We start from the raw sequence: 16,460 nt of genomic DNA on the forward strand, positions 1-16,460 counted from the left end.
CGGAGAAGAGCCCTCTAGGGTCAAGCTACCCGGGTTCAAGTCCCCGCTGTGCTACTTACTAGCAGAATGTCCCTGGAGACAGCGGTCGCCCTCACCGTGCCTCAGTTTCCCCACATATCCAGCGGGAGTGACATGCTGCCTTTCTATGTGGTGTTGATGAGGGTCAGGTGACATAATCCAGAGGGCTGGACACAGGCTGCCATGGCTGCATCTCAGTTAGTCTGAGCCCAGCATCCTGCCGCCCAGAGACAGGAAGGGACGTGCCTGGAGGTCTCTCTGAGGGCCACGCCCATCACCGGGAGCCAAGGCTCCACATCTATCTGTCACTCGGCCCTCAGACAGCCGAGGGAGGAGGGCGAGCTGCCCTACAAACTGCACAGTCCTGGGCTTTTCTGGGCTCCGTATCCACCTGCCGAGCAGTTCCTCTGAAGATGCGGTCAGCCACGTGGCTTTTAAGGAGCGCTCCCTGGAGACGGAGAGGCAGTGTGGGCCGAGGCAGGGGAGGACAAGGCCCCTGGTGGGCGACCGGGAGCCCCCCCAGCATCTCGGCCCGGGATCCAGGCGGACAAACATGCCCTTTGGAAGTTTCCTCCTTTCTTCCATCTGTCGCTTGACAAAAGCACGCACGTTTGCAGAGGGCAGAGAACGGTCTTCTCGAAACACAAACAAAGCCAGTCCTCTCTGAACCGTGAACCTGGCGTGTTGGGCCAAGAATCAAGAAGAAAATCTTCATGTATCTTTCTGCTCCCCTCGGTGGCTGGCTGAGGACAGAATCGTCAGGGGCCCAGGACGACGCAGGTGAGTCGCAAGCCGAGCCGACTGCGTGTTTATTACTCTCACGACGAGCCGGTGCCGTTCTGATGGAACACTGACCTTGGCAAAAGCCATCTTCAAATCCCCTCAGACCTGACCGTTCATGAGCTCAGCCAGCAACAGCCAAGAAACTACCTTCTTGAGGGAAGCGGGGAGGACCATCCCCACTGATATGCAGTTGCCAGGACGAGGTAGGGTCCGGCCATCCTGAACAGCTCTGATGGGGGTGGGGGGGGGGACAATGTACACGCGTGACAGAGTGGCCAGAAGATGGTGGGAAGCGGAGGCCTTCACACCCACCAGCTGGCACTCCTTAAAGTACCTGGGACTTTGAAGTACGTGTGGACTTTTCAAGAACTGATGGCTAAGTCCCGGAGCCATCTGTCCCCAGCAAGAGCCCTGCCCCCTTCCTTCTCCGTGCAGGGTGGCCTTGGCTGTGACGGCTGGAGCACTGCTCGCCAATTACAGCTCAGGATCGGGTGATCTCAGGTCCAGATTCCAGGCAGGTGCTGGGGGTCGTGTATGTCAGAGGTCAGGTATGGAGACTGGCAAGTGGAGAGCGGCGGGGGACTGTCCTCCCTACGGTTCAGATGCTGTGGCCATCCCCTTCCCCCACCCCCACCCCCCTCCAGCATGCACACCTCCTTCCGCAGACTGAGAATATGAAGAGATTTAGGTCAACTCGTGGGCATCTGTGAGTGGCTGATGAGGCGGAACCAGGGGATGTTTAACACCCATACTGCAGAGTTGTTATCATGGAGAGAATGGGCCTAAAAGCCTGCAAGCTCTGACTCTGGACAACCAAAACACAGCTCTGGGCCCACTTTCTTGGGTATAAAATAAGCAGGGTGGCCCCTAACTCTGGCCTGTGGGTGTCTATAAACAGGCATATTCCCAGGCCTCGCCTTAGCCTGAAAGAGCCAGAACTTCTGGGGTCGGGGCCTGGGAATGTGCATCTTTCAGACACACCCTCGTTCAGATTTTCAGCCAGGTTTGAGAACTGCTCCACGACTTGGTGTCTCTAACCCTTCTGGGCTGCGAGCAGTTGGAATTGGTCCTCTCTGAAGCCCCAGGGCAGGGCTCGGATGGGAAGGACCTCACAAGCAGGGTGAGGGGTTGAGATCTACCCAGTCTCCTGCACCAGGAACACAAGCTTCTACCCTCCCTGCAAACACGGGAGTTGGTCAGCCAAGGGAGCCCTGACTCCCGCACACACCAAGGAGGTAGGGGGGCTCCAGCTGAGGGCCCTACCGTGCCCCGCCTCAGCCTTGGTCCCCACGTTACCCGCTGAGCCTGTTTCCAAGGGGCAGGGGCAGGAGGGGATCCAAAGAGCTGTTCCCTGCTAGCGGTTACCAGGTGATGGAGAGACTGCAGGACATTCTCCCCTGCCCTTGAGAACGGACTCTCGGAGACTCAGGAGCACGTCCCCACGGGGGGGCAGGGTCACAGGAAAACCACACCTGACCAGCAAGAACATCCCCCAACCATCTGTCTCCCCATCATCTGTGATTTATGCAGGTGACAGGTGCCGCTCCAAGAATCCAGTGTCATTTACCCTTCTGGAACCATCTGAGCATTAGTAAGCCATGCAAGGCCGGTGGTGGGTTTGCACCTCCAGGAAGGTATCTCTGGAGAGGGCTGGGGGGTGGGTGTCTAATAGGGAGCTGTCCAGATGGGAGGTACGGGGTGGGTTTCCACACCCTGGACCCACCGCCTGCTCCGCCCCCGTGTAGCTGCCTGTCGGCCGGTGTGCGGGCAGCCCTGGCCCGGCTCCTCCTCTGTCCCAACCACAGCGACAGCTGTAGCCGGTGTCCTTCCCACGCCCCTCCTTCAACAGCTCCTACGGTTACCCTGAAAATGAACCGGTCCACTCCCCCTCTGCTCCTGGTTGCCAAAAGGGTAAAAGTCCAAATTCCTCAACTGGGGGGAAAAGAGACTCCTCCTCCTGCCATCCCCATTCTCCACCTTCCCGCAGCACGGCCCCCAGACAGCATCCTCTTCCAAGGTCACGCCACGGCCTGCTTCTGCCACAATGAACCTCCTTCTCTAATAACGACAGTAATCACAATCCTCCTTAACATCTACTGCATGTTTCCAAACTGTTCTAAACGCGGTCTTCCTATCACCCCATTTAATTTTCCAAATAACTCAGTAGATGGGGTAGCTACTATTATCATAAGCTTTTACAGATGAGAAAAGAGGTTCATCCGTTCAGGCTGGTCAGGTAGTCACATCCTAAGGCTGCTGCGTCCAGCGCTGGGGTTCAAGCCCAGGTGCCCGGGCAGGGCCGGGGGCGGAGCGCTCCGCCCGGAGCCACGCCCACCGCGGCCAGGCGAGCCAATGGGCAGTGGCCCCGGGCGCCAAGCAGTCGCAGAGGCTCTGGCGACAGGACGGGAGACGACACCGCACGTCATTTGCTGCGCAACGTCTGCGTGATTAGACGTGTTTGGCGCCGGCGAGGAGGAGTGGCTACAGCAGGGGCTTGAGGACTCGGGCGCTGCGCCAGGCTCCGACCACACTGACCACCGAAGCCACAGCCAGGGGGCCCGTTTTCCTCCCAGGCTTTATCCTGTTTCCCACCTGGGGCACCCACCTGGGGGGATGAAGGGGTGGGCTTTCCAGGGCCCGAGGTTAGCCCTGAACACGTGCTGTGTCCCTCCTGTGGCCCGGGCAGGAGCCAACGGCCTCCAGGATAACGTAGAGTTGCTGGGAGCGCACCCCAGCCAGAGGCGGGCTTTGGGGGCTGGGGGGCTGGGGTGCTGGGCCCCTCAACACTGGAGCGGAAGCAGGCAGGCCTACCGTGCAAGGGTGACCTGGGAGGGTCAGTGCACCCCTCTGGGCCTCAGCCTCTGCATCGGTAAGATGCATACTACAGCCCCATGTCACGGCGCCGTCAGGAGGGGCACCTAATAGCACACGACCAGGCTGCAGTGCAGAGCCTGGCCCCTGCAGGCCCTGCACAAATGATTGACACCTTTTATTGTCTTCTGCTGGGTGATGCCAGACTTGGCACTGGGGCTTGGTGATCACAAATGAGCCGAATAATGACATGCAGAGATGTCCGTGTTCTAATCCGGGAACCTCTGAATGCCACCTTCTATGGGAAAACGGACTTTGTAGATGGAATTGAGTTAATGATTGTGAGACAAGAAGGTGGTCCTGGATTTCAGGGCCCTAGAAGCAATCACTGCCATCCTTATAAGAGAGCCAGAGGGAGGAAACTCCTGCAGATGAGGAAGAAGTAGATGTGAGAAAGAAGCAGGAGGCAAAAAGGCGGTGTGGTGAGGGGCAGGGATCACAGGCAGCCTCCAGAAGCTGCAAAAGGCAAGGAAATGGATTCTCACCAGGAGCCAGAAGCTTCCAGGAGGAAACCAGCCCTGCCAACACCTTGATTTTAGGCCCAGAAGACTGACTTCTGACTTCTGTCCCCCACAGCTCTCTGAGGGTACATCTGCATCGTTTTAAGCCACCAAGTTGGAGACAGGCAGTTACAGCAGCAGGAGACAGCCCTACAAGTAAAGAGCCATCCAGGCCAGTGAGTGACAAGGCCATTTCCACAGGCCTGCTGGCCGAGCCAGCCCTCCCCTGCTGCCTGCCACCTCCACTTCCTGCTTCTCTGGGTGCCCCACCCATTCTCTGTCCTTCACTGGCCAGGAGGGAAGCAGGCCCCGGGATGGGACATGGCCTGTGTCCAGTCCTGACCTGGGGAATGGCAGAGCCTGGAGAAAACTTCGGGGTGGGGGCCACCTCCCGGCCACAGCTCTCTACTAGCTCGGGGAGTGACAGTACTGAGGGCCCCTGACTCAGTGCCAAGGTCCTGCCTGCAGCCGGAGCATCTCGAGCCTGTAATGTGTGTGTGATGTGTGTAATGTGTGTAATGTGTGAGGGCTTCCCTGGTGGCGCACTGGTTGAGAATCTGCCTGCCGATGCAGGGGACACGGGTTCAATCCCTGGTCCAGAAGATCCCACATGCCGCAGAGCAACTAAGCCCGTGTGCCACAACTACTGAGCCTGGGCTCTAGAGCCCACGAGCCACAACTACTGAGCCCACGGGCCACAACTACTGAAGCCTGCACGCCTAGAGCCCGTGCTCTGCAACGAGAGAAGCCACCGCAATGAGAAGCCCGTGCACCGCAACGAAGAGTAGCCCCTGCTCGCCGCAACTAGAGAAAGCCCGCGTGCAACAACGAAGACCCAACGCAGCCAAAAATAAATAAATAAATATATTTAAAAAAACAAAACAAAAAAACCCCCAAACAAACGGTGGGCCTATCCTAGAGTCTCTGACTCAGCAAGTCTGGGCTGCAGCCTGAGACTCTGCATTGCTAGCAGGCTCCCAGGGGAGGCGGCCGGTCCAGAGGTTTGGGGGCAGTGCCCTAACAAAGGGCTAGATGAGCTTTCATGAAGGAATCGTCTGGACCCATGCAGGGGACCTGTGGTCATACGTGTGCTCCCAAGAGCGAAGCCAGCATGTGGCCGAGGGCCAGGGCTCAGGAGGCAGTAATTAGATTTCAAACTCTCTCACCCCCTCAGTGGGGGCCCTAAGGATGAATTATTTAACCTCTCTGTGCTGCCTCAGTTCCTGCATCTGTAACGTGGGGCTGACATGAAATGCATATCTTTTAGGGTTGAGAGGATTAAGTAAGATGAACACAGGAAGTGTTTACAGCAGAGCCTGTCCACAAGGTCAGAGTTATTTCAAGAAACGGCAGTCGTCAATGGTGACGTCTTCTTACATCTCTGTCGTTGCCCCTAGGTATGTGGGGACATGGGAGCCAGGATGCTCCCCTGCAGTGATGCACACCTGCCTGCACGCTCCTCCAGGGAGCTCTCAGCAGTGTGCATGTCTCTGACCAGCACAGGGCCCCTTGCGAGGAGCACTTCGCTGCAGGCCTGCCGTGCTCAGGATCTGTGTCATGGAACCAGCCAAACAGTTCTCAAGCAGAAAATCAGCCACTCCAACCCCTTCCTGGAAAGGGACTCAGCTCCCTTGATACTCATAGGATTCTCAGATGCTACCAACTGAGCAATTTTGGGGTGATCTACCAGCTCTTAAGAGTATGCACCTTCCAGAAGCCGCCTGAGCTGTGGTCTCAGCCACCTGCAGCTGGAGAAGTGTGGGAGGTGGGCAGAGGGCGGAAACGGCCCCACCACCCACCAGGGGGACACAGGCCTATCAGCCGCAGGTCCTAGTCAAGTGAGAACCAGCTACATGCACCAAAATAAAACGCAAAGATCCCAACATGTCACAGGGGACAACTTGAGGGGACTCCCAATGCACAAATCTGGGACAGTTTGAACAACACAATAAATAGTGACAGCAATACAGTATAACTCACAGAAGAAGACAAACATCCACACATTGATTTGACACAGATAAATGATCAAATAAATAGAGAAATGGGGGAGAAGGGACGGCTCCTCCTTACAGTAGAATTCCAATTAATAAATGTGGAAGGAATCACGGAAATAGAAAATCATCATTTGGCACATACTAGATGTTACTGTTTTTGGCAAGAATCAACAACGGATGTTCAAGTGAGTAGGTGAAAATATGATGAGAAATAGGAATTTACATATTACCCAAGTATTGTCCCACAAGGAACTTGTAATTACAAAGGGATGAACTTTAAAGTGGAGAAACCCAGCGGACGTCACCGTAAGCAAATGATCAGTTAGCCATCTCCAGGGATGAGAAGTATGGTCGTCATAGGCCCCGACATGATGCACTAAGAGGGCACAGCACCACTTCTATGGGAGTATCCCCCCAGTGCATCGTCTGAATTTATCAGGAGGCAACACCAGGCAAACCCAAATCAAGGACATTTTATACAGTAACTGGCCTTTCCTCTTCAAGTCTCAAGGTCATATGTAAATTTGTGCAGCCACTTCAAAGAACGGCATGAAGGTTCCTCAAAAAACTGAAAAGAGAGCTGCCATATGATCCAGCAATCCCACTCCTGGGCGTATTTCCGGACAAAACTCTAATATGCACCCCAATGGCCATAGCAGCACTGGTTACAATAGCTGAGACACAGAAGCAACCTAAGTGCCCATCAACAGATGAGTGGATAAAGAAGATGGGATACATATATACAACGGAATATTACTCAGCCATAAAAAGAATGAAATAGTGCCATCAGCAGCAACATGGATGGACCAAGAGACTGTCATACTTAGTGAAGTAAGTCAGACAGAGAAAGCCAAATACCATATGGTATCACTTATATGTGGAATCTAAAATATGACGCAAATGAACTTATCTACGACACAGAAACAGACTCACAGACATAGAGAACAGACTTGTGGTTGCCAAGGGGGAGGGGGTGGGGGAGGATGGAGTGGGAGTTTGGGGTTAGCAGATGCAGACTAGTATATAGAGAATGGATAAACAACAAGGTCCTACTGTATAGCACAGGGAACTATAGTCAATACCCTGTGATAAACCATAATGGAAAAGAAAAAGTGTCAAGGTCATGAAAGGCAAGAGAGACTGAGCCATGTCCTGGATTAAAGATGACAAAGGAGTTATGACAACTAAATGTAAGGGCTAAATCCTGAACATAGATAAAAAAAGGACATCCACAGGCAACTGACCAAATTTAGATAAGATTTATGAGTTAGTTAATAACACTGGACCAGTCTCTGGTTATGTAAGAAGTGAACATTTGAGGAACTGGGTGAGGGTATACGGGAAGTCTTTGCACTATTTTTGCAAATGTTTTATGTCTGAGATTATTGCAACATACAAGACCTCTTGAAAAAGCACACAGAAGTCCCAGATTTGCCTTGTCTGGGGTGAGCAGCGGGTGCCCCAAAATAGGAGTCACCTGCCCCCCTCTCAGGCACAGGGCTTTGAGTATAGTGGGGTCTCAGTGAGTTTTGACTGACTTTACTCCAGCGGGAGCTGGGAGAGGGAGTGGGGGTCTGTCTTCAATGGGTGGAATGCATGGAGGGTGTCGATGGCTCTCAGAGCAAAGCTCAGAGCCCGCTGGACAGAGTGTGAAGACACCTCATTCCAATGCTACAGTGTGGTAGGAATCCAGGGAAGGACCCCCACTCAGGGTGGGCTTCCAAGAGGAGGTGGCCCCTGAGCTGAGGCTTCGGGACTCTGGAGGAGGTGGTCAGGAGGAGGGGCTGTTCCAGGCAGGTGGGGCAGTAGGGGCTGAGACCCAGGTACAGGTGGGCTAGAACCATAACGGCAGCTTGGTACGGACAGGTCAGGTGTCTGGGTCGAGAGGCGGGTGTGGGGCGCAGTGGAGATACAGGGGGTGGGGTGAAGGATTCAGCCTCTCTCCTGGAAGCCAAATGGATGAGGTAGCAAGGGGTCAAGTCTTGGAGTCATAAAGACCAAGAAAAGTGACATCAGCGACGGGCTCCGAGACCCTGGGTGGGAGTGGAGAGGGGCAGGAACAGGTCTGGAGAGAGACACACAGGGCACACAAGCCTTCACTGGGGGGGGTGTTAGAGCAGGGAGTAGGAAAGGCCCCAAAGAATAACCTTGAGCATGTCCTTATCAGTAGGGTTACCCTGTAATTCACTGTCCAGACTGGGGTACTTGAGAGCATGAAGGGGGGCGGGGCACTACGAATGATTACGTTGGGACAACGTCGATCCAAAGTCACGGTACTTATATGGGGACTTTGGTCTGCAGGGCGTCCTCACTGCCTGGATGGGGGAAGAGCCTCAGGGCGCTTGTGGACACACCAGGACCCCCTGCATCCTTGGAAGCCGTGATGTGGCAGATGGGTGCGCTTCCTTCTCAGGTAACCAGAGGGGAGCTGGGGTTCACACCCCACAGTCCCCCTTCACACCGGGTCAGCGCACGCCAGGGTGACAGAGGTGGACGACGCTGATCAGGAGCTCGGACCAGAGGGACGGAGGCTGGGGCGGCGGGCGGACTTACCCGTGCACACCGTGCACAGAGTGAGGCTCGTAATGGTACCTTCCCTCCTGGTGTCGCATGTCAATCGGGAAGGGGGCGTGGAACGGTGGCAGGAGATGAGTCGGCACTGCGAGGGGAGAGAGAAACAGGACTTCAAAAACTTTTCCCCTCCCTCGAAAAGCACTTTTCAAAGGGCTTTAAAGCTCAATGAATTTCAGAGCAACAGCGCTCAGGACAGGGGGGCTCCGGGGTGCCTGGCTATCACACACCCACAAAGGGGGATGAATAAATAATCAAAGTCAGCCCGGGAACCCTACATCCTTCACATAAAAGACCCCCAGCTGCGCTCTTGACAAAGACAAGCAGCTAAGCGCTCTTTGAACTCGGGGAGATGACAGACTTGGCCACAAATCAGGGCTGACAGAGCCGACAGGCTTCTGCCCGTCCTGGCCTTGGCCGGGTGTGGCGCCCGCAGCCCCGGGGCACGGCCTCCGGACGCTGCGGCCCCCCACGCTGGAGACACTGATCTAGAACTGTCTGTGGAGGCAGGGCCAGCTCCCGGCTGCAGCCAGCCTCAGGCAGGCCAAGTGCCACAGAGCCCCGTCCTGCGGGCAGCCCACAGTGGACACTTCTGTGGGTCTGTGAATGCTCCAGCTCTCAATATGCATTACAGACCCCAAGTGCGTTGGCCCCCGGGATGCCCATGCCAACACATGAGACCTGGTTGCCAGAGTGCGTCAGCCTCCTGTCTGCACTTGGCCTGTGCAGATCATGACGCTTGTAAGGAGGCTCTTTGCTAATTTAAAAAAAAAAAAAAAATTCCTGGGTACCCTGGAGGCAAGCAAAATTATAGGCCTTAGGAAAACAAGGCTCTTTAAAAAGTAGTTACACGGGGAAAAGGGCTAAGATTTCTCAGTCAGCTCTTGCTCAGGCTGAGGACCACAGGCCAGTGAGGCTGACTGTTGAGTCTGAATTACTCAAGAGGTTAAAGAAATCTGGTGGGTTCGTTTTCCACACATACAGGTCAGCTGACTGCCAGGCCTATGGTGGTAAATGCACACGGATGATGTTGCCGACTGCGTCTGTGCAAGCAGATCCTGGTATTGTAAGCGCTACAAATTCCTTTTTGATTGTGGTAAAATACACATAACATAAAATTTACCATTTTAAACCATGGTTAAGTGTACAATTGAGTGTGCTACCACCATGCATCCCCAGAACTCTTTCCATCGTCCCCAACTGAAACTGTCCCCATTAAACACCAACTCCCTCTCCCCCTCCCCCGGCCCCTGGCGACCACCACTCTCCTGTCCGTCTCTATGGATTTGACTCCTCTGGGGACCTAGTGTGAGTGGAATCACACAGTATCTGTTGTCTTGTGGCTGGCTGATTTCACTTAACGTCCCCAGGGTTCATCCACTGTGGCACGTGTTGAATTTCCTTTTTTTCTTTAATATATTTTTATTGAACTACAGTTGCTTTACAATGTTGTGTTAGTTTCTGCTGTGCAGCAAAGTGATTCAGTTATACATATATATACATTCTTTTTTCTATTCTTTTCCACTATGGTTTATCACAGGATATTGAGTATAGTTCCCTGTGCTCTACAGGAGGACCTTGTTGGTTATCCACCTATAGGTAACAATATTTATCTACTAACCCCAAACCCCCAATACATCCCTGCCCCACACCCCACCCCCTTGGCAACCACCAGTCTGTTCTCTATGTCTGTGAGTCTGTTTCACAGATAAGTTCATTTATATCGTATTTTAGATTCCACATATGTGATATCATGTGGTATTTGTCTTTCTCTGTCTGACTTACTTCACTTTGTATGATAATCTCTAGGTCCATCCATAATGCTGCAAAAGGCATTATTTCATTCTGTTTTATGGCTGAGTAGTAGAATTTCCTTTTTTAAGGCTGAATAATATTCATTGTATAGATATACCACATTTGGGTTATCCATTCACCTGCCAATGGACACTTGGGTTCATCGCTTATGAATTTTTAACAAGAGGAAACCTTCCTCCTGATGTTTAACCTGAATTTTTACATATTCAATTTTATCTTCCTAATTCCACAATCCTGACACCCTCCACGGTGACTGGGAATAAAGAAAGCAAATCCTCTCACTCTGATTAAATCAATTTGCCAAACCCTGACTCCACAAATCTTGGGCTCCGAGGAGACCTGACACTGGTGCGTTGCCCCATCCGTGCAGTCGGGCGCTCCCTTCCGGGGCTGGTGATTGTGGGAATGACCACCTCTTCTCCCCTTAGGCCCGTGTCCTCTGAGGAGGTGAGGCTGGGCGTGCAGCTGTGACTCTGAAAACGGTGACAGGAGGACCGGCCACCCTCTGGGAGTCAAAGCTGCTGCGCACCAGCTGCCTGGCTTCAGGCAAACTCCGTTACCTCTGCATCTCCCTGTGTCCATCCAGAAACAAGTAACAGCAACTACTCTTAGGGTTGCATTCCTGCCGAGAGGTGCTTGTGCACATAAGAAGCACTCTGTACGTGTTACTGCTGCTGATGACAATTATTACTAATGTTTGGAGCCTCGCAGTCCATAATCCATTTACTGGCTGTGGGGCAGGGGACAAGTCACCCTCTGCTCCCTGCAGACCCTGGGGAGGGCGGAGGGCCTGCTCGCCTGCTTACAGCCTGGGAGACAAAGTGGACTTCCCCAAATCCCCAGGGGAGTCAGCAGGGAAGCAGTACTCACCTCCCCAGACCTGCAGGAAAGAGCCTTTATGTTTTTTTTTGTTTCTGTTTTTTTTTTTTTAAATGCAGCCAGGCAGACCAGATTACAGTATTGTTAACAAAATAAACATGGTTTGCTTTTGTCTATTTCTGTTTCCCTGCATATCCAAAAGCCGCCTGAGGCAGCCAGGGTAGGTGTTACTGTGCCCATTTCACAGATGAGGAAATGGAGGCCAAGGGTGATTTCAGCCCAAAGTCATAAGCTGAAAGACAACAGAGCCAGGAGGGGAATCCAAGGCCCTGGATGGCTGGGCATGGGCTTTTCCCTCTATACCACCCCAACAAACACTCCGAGGCTCCCTGAGTGCAAGGGTGATCCCGGGGTCTTTCTGTCCCGACCTTGCTTATGTGTCACATTTAACAAGCGCTCACACAGCACTGGGCCCTGCTCTCAGGGCTTGCAAACAGCAACTCCTGGGTCTTCACTGCAAGCTCAGGCTGCACTCACCCCAGAATTCCTAGTCTTTCCACCGATCATTCTCCAGCGCCCTGGGATGCTCCTTCCCCTGATCTCGAACCTGCAGAGGCTGAAGGGGGTCCCCTGAGGCCCCAAGAGCCCAGACCTTCCCCTCTGCCCCACCAGCTCTAGCAGTGCTCTTCTCAGAAGTAATGCAACTTCATCCAGGTCTAAAGAGCAATAAAACCCCCAGGAAGGAAGCGCTCATGGTAGCTGACCTGGCAAACATGAAGCGGACATGGCACCGAGGTCACCAGGCTGCTGCACAAGACCAGGCTGTGCGTGTGTGTGCATGTGTGCGTGTGTGTGCACGCACGAGAGGTTGGGGAGGAGGACCCTGGGGCTTCCCGGCATAAGGGACAGCCGCCTGCAGGGTCCTGCTGCAGCTGGGGCTGCCCCCTACCTTCTGCCAGGTCCTGGGGTGCAGCCTGTGAGCTTACGGGGGCAATGGCTTCCTCTTTCTCAAGTCAGGGCCGCAGGGCAGGACTTCCCTCCGCCCTGCTGCTCCCAGGATGGCTGACACCCATGGAACGAGCAGGCAGCAGGGGCTCTGGCCACACACCCGCACCCCACCCTCACCCGCTTGGGATCCTCAGGACGAGCCTGGGAACTCGTGTCAGTGGTTCCTCCCATCCGGGCAGGGATGTGTCGGGTCGGCCGGCAGCTGGAGTGTGGCAGTCCCCAGCTGGGTCAGGAGGGGACGTGCCTCGGGTGCTCATCCTTAGTGACGTCAGCTGCCTCGTGGGGCTTTGCTTATAGCGTCTCGTTTAGTTTGGCCACTAACCCTGTCCTTATCCCCATTTTTCAGGAAAGAACATCAAGGCTCAGAGTGGCACGTCTGTACCTCTAGGTGAGCCACGATCAGGCCGCTGGTGACCGCTGGTTTCACTGTCTCTCTGCCCTCATCCCCGTGTGCTTTCCTGGAGCACAGCGCCTGCACAAAGCTGGCCCTCAGCAAACAGAGCCTGAGTGCGTGCTCACTTCCTACCCAGCAGCTCCCAGTGTCGGTCCAGGATGGAGCGCCATGCCTCCCATCAGCCAGACTCCAACCCGGGGACCTGCTGTCTGGACCCCTCTGCCCACCTCAGAGAACCACCGGACCATTCACATCAGGGGGGCTACCTCTGGGCACAGTCACTGTAGGAACAGCCATTCATTCATTCGTTCACTCATCCGCCTGTATCAAGTGCTTGCTGTGTAGCAGCACTGCTCCAGCTCCTGGCAGGGCAGTCACAAAGCTGCCGCCACAGAGCTGTAGACATTGCTGGAAGAGGGCACAGGAGCAAACCAGAAATACATTAATACCCTCACACCAGGGCGCTGAGAGTAGGAAGGAAACCGAGTCGGGCAGGGAAACAGAGGGGGCTTGGGCGACGCTGGAGAAGTCAGGGCTCTCCGAGAGAGGGTGCGCCTGGTAGGGCGAGGCCAGCGCAAAGGCCCAGAGCCTGGTAGGGGGAGGCCAGCCCAAAGGCCCAGAGCCTGGTGGGGCGAGGCTACGCGAAGGCCCAGAGCCTGGTGGGGGGAGGCCATGCAAAGGCCCAGAGCCTGGAGGGGGGAGGCGGGGCAAAGGCCCAGAGCCTGGTGGGGGGAGGCCGTGCAAAGGCCCAGAGCCTGGTGGGGGGAGGCCACGCAAAGGCCCAGAGCCTGGTGGGGGGAGGCCGTGCAAAGGCCCAGAGCCTGGTGGGGGGAGGCCAGCGCAAAGGCCCAGAGCCTGGTAGGGGGAGGCCAGCCCAAAGGCCCAGAGCCTGGTGGGGCGAGGCCACGTGAAGGCCCAGAGCCTGGTTGGGGGAAGAGCCTGGTGATTTCAGCACAAGGCCACCTGGGCTGGAACAGAGGGGTGGGGCTAGGAGGTCCTATAAGCCCGGGCAGGCAGGCTCTGGGGAAGACTTCGCGATTATTTTCTGGGAGATTTGGGAGGCCCCCGGGGGGTTCTGGGTAGGGAGTCACGTGCTCTGATGAAACTTTTCAAAAGGCCGCATGAATAGAGTCAGGCTGAGGGAGGCCGGGCATGCGTTAGCCAGGAATCCCAGGAGAGCCCTGCCACCCGGCGGCCCTGGGACTTCGGGGACATTCTGTCCCCTGTCTGGGTCTCACATTATCCTTTCGTACAACGGGGATTAGATGAGCTCCAAGCGCCTTCCTCCCAGATCCTGCTGTTTGTGAAAGGTCACCCGCTCCCCGGGGAAGAGCCATGCTTGTCCCAGCTGGTGACTCAGTGAGGCTTTAGGAGGGGTCCTGAGCAGGTCACGGGCGGTGGGGGGGGCAGGGGGCACGTGCTGGGCACTGTTTCCTCTTTATGGTCCTGTCTGCACAACTCACTGACCTAGCGGCCCTGCTGAATCCGCTCAGCCCCTGGCCCCATCACCTAAGCCAACCGTCTCTGGAACCAGCTTTGCACCACAGGTAAACTGAGGGATGAAGGGTGACGCTGGCTAATCTGAAGACTCAGGACTCTCTCAGACCAGCATGGACCCCTGCCGGCCCCCACGGCCCTGAAGGAAACATTCAGCGGGGAATGCTCTGCCCAGAGCAGATCGGGCAGGCCAAGGAGGCAGAGGTCCCACTCTGGACCTTCTGCGAGACAGCACGCCACCCAGAGGCCAGCAGCGGCACCCAAGGAACATAACGAAGATGAACGTAAAGAACAAGGCGGCCGGCCTTCCAGAAACGTACTGAATGGGACCCGTGCACACGCTGTTTTCATTGTGGCCTCTTTTTTTAAGTGAAAAAAAAATCCAAAGTAAATCATGTCCTTTCAGCATGATGGGGGGGAACACACACACACACACACACACACACACACACACACACACACCACACCCCATATGCCATTTCAAAGAAACGGCTCTCTTTTTAAGTTTCTGAGGAGGAAACTCTAAGATGGGAATTTTCTATGGATCTCCCTGCCCCCTCTGAAAAAAATGCACATTTGGTTTTGATCCTACACAGAAAGACCAAAAGTTTAAGAAGCTGACGATGGTGGCGTGATGGCTTTTCTTTTTTAAACCCCAGGATTTTTCTGCACTAAGGTTTACATGCTAAATGCTCCTTGGCTGGTGGTCCCAGGGGTGAGGGCACGTTTGTGTGGGGAGTGTCCTTGGTATAAGGATCTCACTGTGTGAGTAAGCAGGACATTGAAAGGGGACAAGGGGGACCTTCCCCTGGAAGCCTGGCTCTAGCGGATGCCCCGTTAATGACAACTCTGGCGACTTACGGACTGACGGGATGGGGTGGGGGTGGGAGTGGCAGCGGAGTGTTCCGACAAAGAATCAGGAAAACCGGGTCATCAGAACACGACCAGGCAGCCAGGGCAGCAGCTGGAGGAATTCTCCTTGGATGAAGTCATGTGTTGCTACCACGTGGAGATGCTGCCCTGAGGACTGGGCTCAGAGACATACACAGAGGGGCCGGCCCGGGGGAAGCAACCATCTCCTGGGACGTGTTGGGGGCGCCCCAGCCCTCCGGGCTGTCCAGTCCCTAGAGATCAGCATGGGTTCCAGTTATGTGGCCATTCCCATCAAGACTACAGCAAGGGGACTTCCCTGGCGGTCCAGCGGTTAAGAATCCGCCTTCCAATGCAGGGGGACGGGGCTTCGATTCCTAGTCAGGGAACTAAGATCCCACATGCCACACGGCAACTAAACCTGAATGCTGCAACTACTGAGCACACGGGCCACAACTAGAAAGTCCATGCAGCACAACTACAGGGCCCACGTGCTCTGGAGCCCTCGTGCTGCAACTACAGAGCCCACGAGTCGCAACTACTGAGCCTGCACGCCACAACTAGAAAGAAGTCCGCATGCCGCAATGAGGAGCCCTCATGCCACAACAAAGATCCTGCGTGCCGCAACTAAGACCCAACGCAGCCAAAAAAAAAAAAAAAAAAAAAAAGACCATAGCAGGAAATGAGCTCAGAGCACACGGGCTCCAGGCCTGGAACCAGGGAAGAGATGGGTGTCTGCGAGAAGAGTTGTCCAGCCCTGGCACTGACCGAGGGAGGTGCAGGCGGGAGTCTCTAGAAGGAGGCCTGGTCCTAGCCCGATACAGGGCTGAGTTACAATGAGGCACAAACACATCTGAGCGCAGCCCGTGGGGCCCTGGGCAGGAGGCCAGGGGCCAGGGCAGGGCACCGATCCCTGTCCTTCTCGGGCAGCTGACCATGTCCCGGGGTGGCTATGCAGGAGGCTGTGGCTGGGGCTGCGTCAGGGACAATCTGCTGGGTGCCGAGATGGAGCTGAGATGGAGGCATGGCTCTGGGGACCAGGAAAGGGCTTCTTGTCCCCCCATTTCTGCTTGGGACTCCCCTTTCATGACTAATTGATCACATTCTTGTCCTCTATAATTCCTTGCATCTTAAGAAATATCCAGTGCAACTGTTTCACTCTTTTTCTTAAAAGCAAATGGACCTTGGGGAAGTCACAAATTCACACTAATGTGAAAAATTCACAGATGACTTACCAGGTCACTTCCCCCTAACTGAAGGACCCAGGCAGCAAGAAAAATCTGTATCTTTGGAGAAGGGGCTAGTGTGGAGGAGAAGGAG

At 54.9% G+C, this 16,460-nt stretch overlaps 1 protein-coding gene across 1 annotated transcript in view; it reads right to left on the bottom strand.

Annotated features, from left to right (window-relative positions):
* GLI2 (GLI family zinc finger 2) overlaps window positions 1–16,460 on the bottom strand; it is a gene marked incomplete at its 3' end in the record, with an annotated part of 247,461 nt that overhangs the window by 54,952 nt on the left and 176,049 nt on the right. Inside the window, exon 3 of the mRNA XM_082682079.1 lies at window positions 8,720–8,825. Within this exon, the coding sequence (XP_082538205.1) occupies window positions 8,720–8,825 (106 nt within the window). The remainder of the gene's footprint in view (window positions 1–8,719; window positions 8,826–16,460) is intronic.

The sequence above is a fragment of the Grampus griseus genome, assembly GCF_964374135.1.
Source record: "Grampus griseus genome assembly, contig: HAP1_SCAFFOLD_50, whole genome shotgun sequence".
NCBI classification, from domain to species: Eukaryota; Metazoa; Chordata; class Mammalia; order Artiodactyla; family Delphinidae; genus Grampus; species Grampus griseus.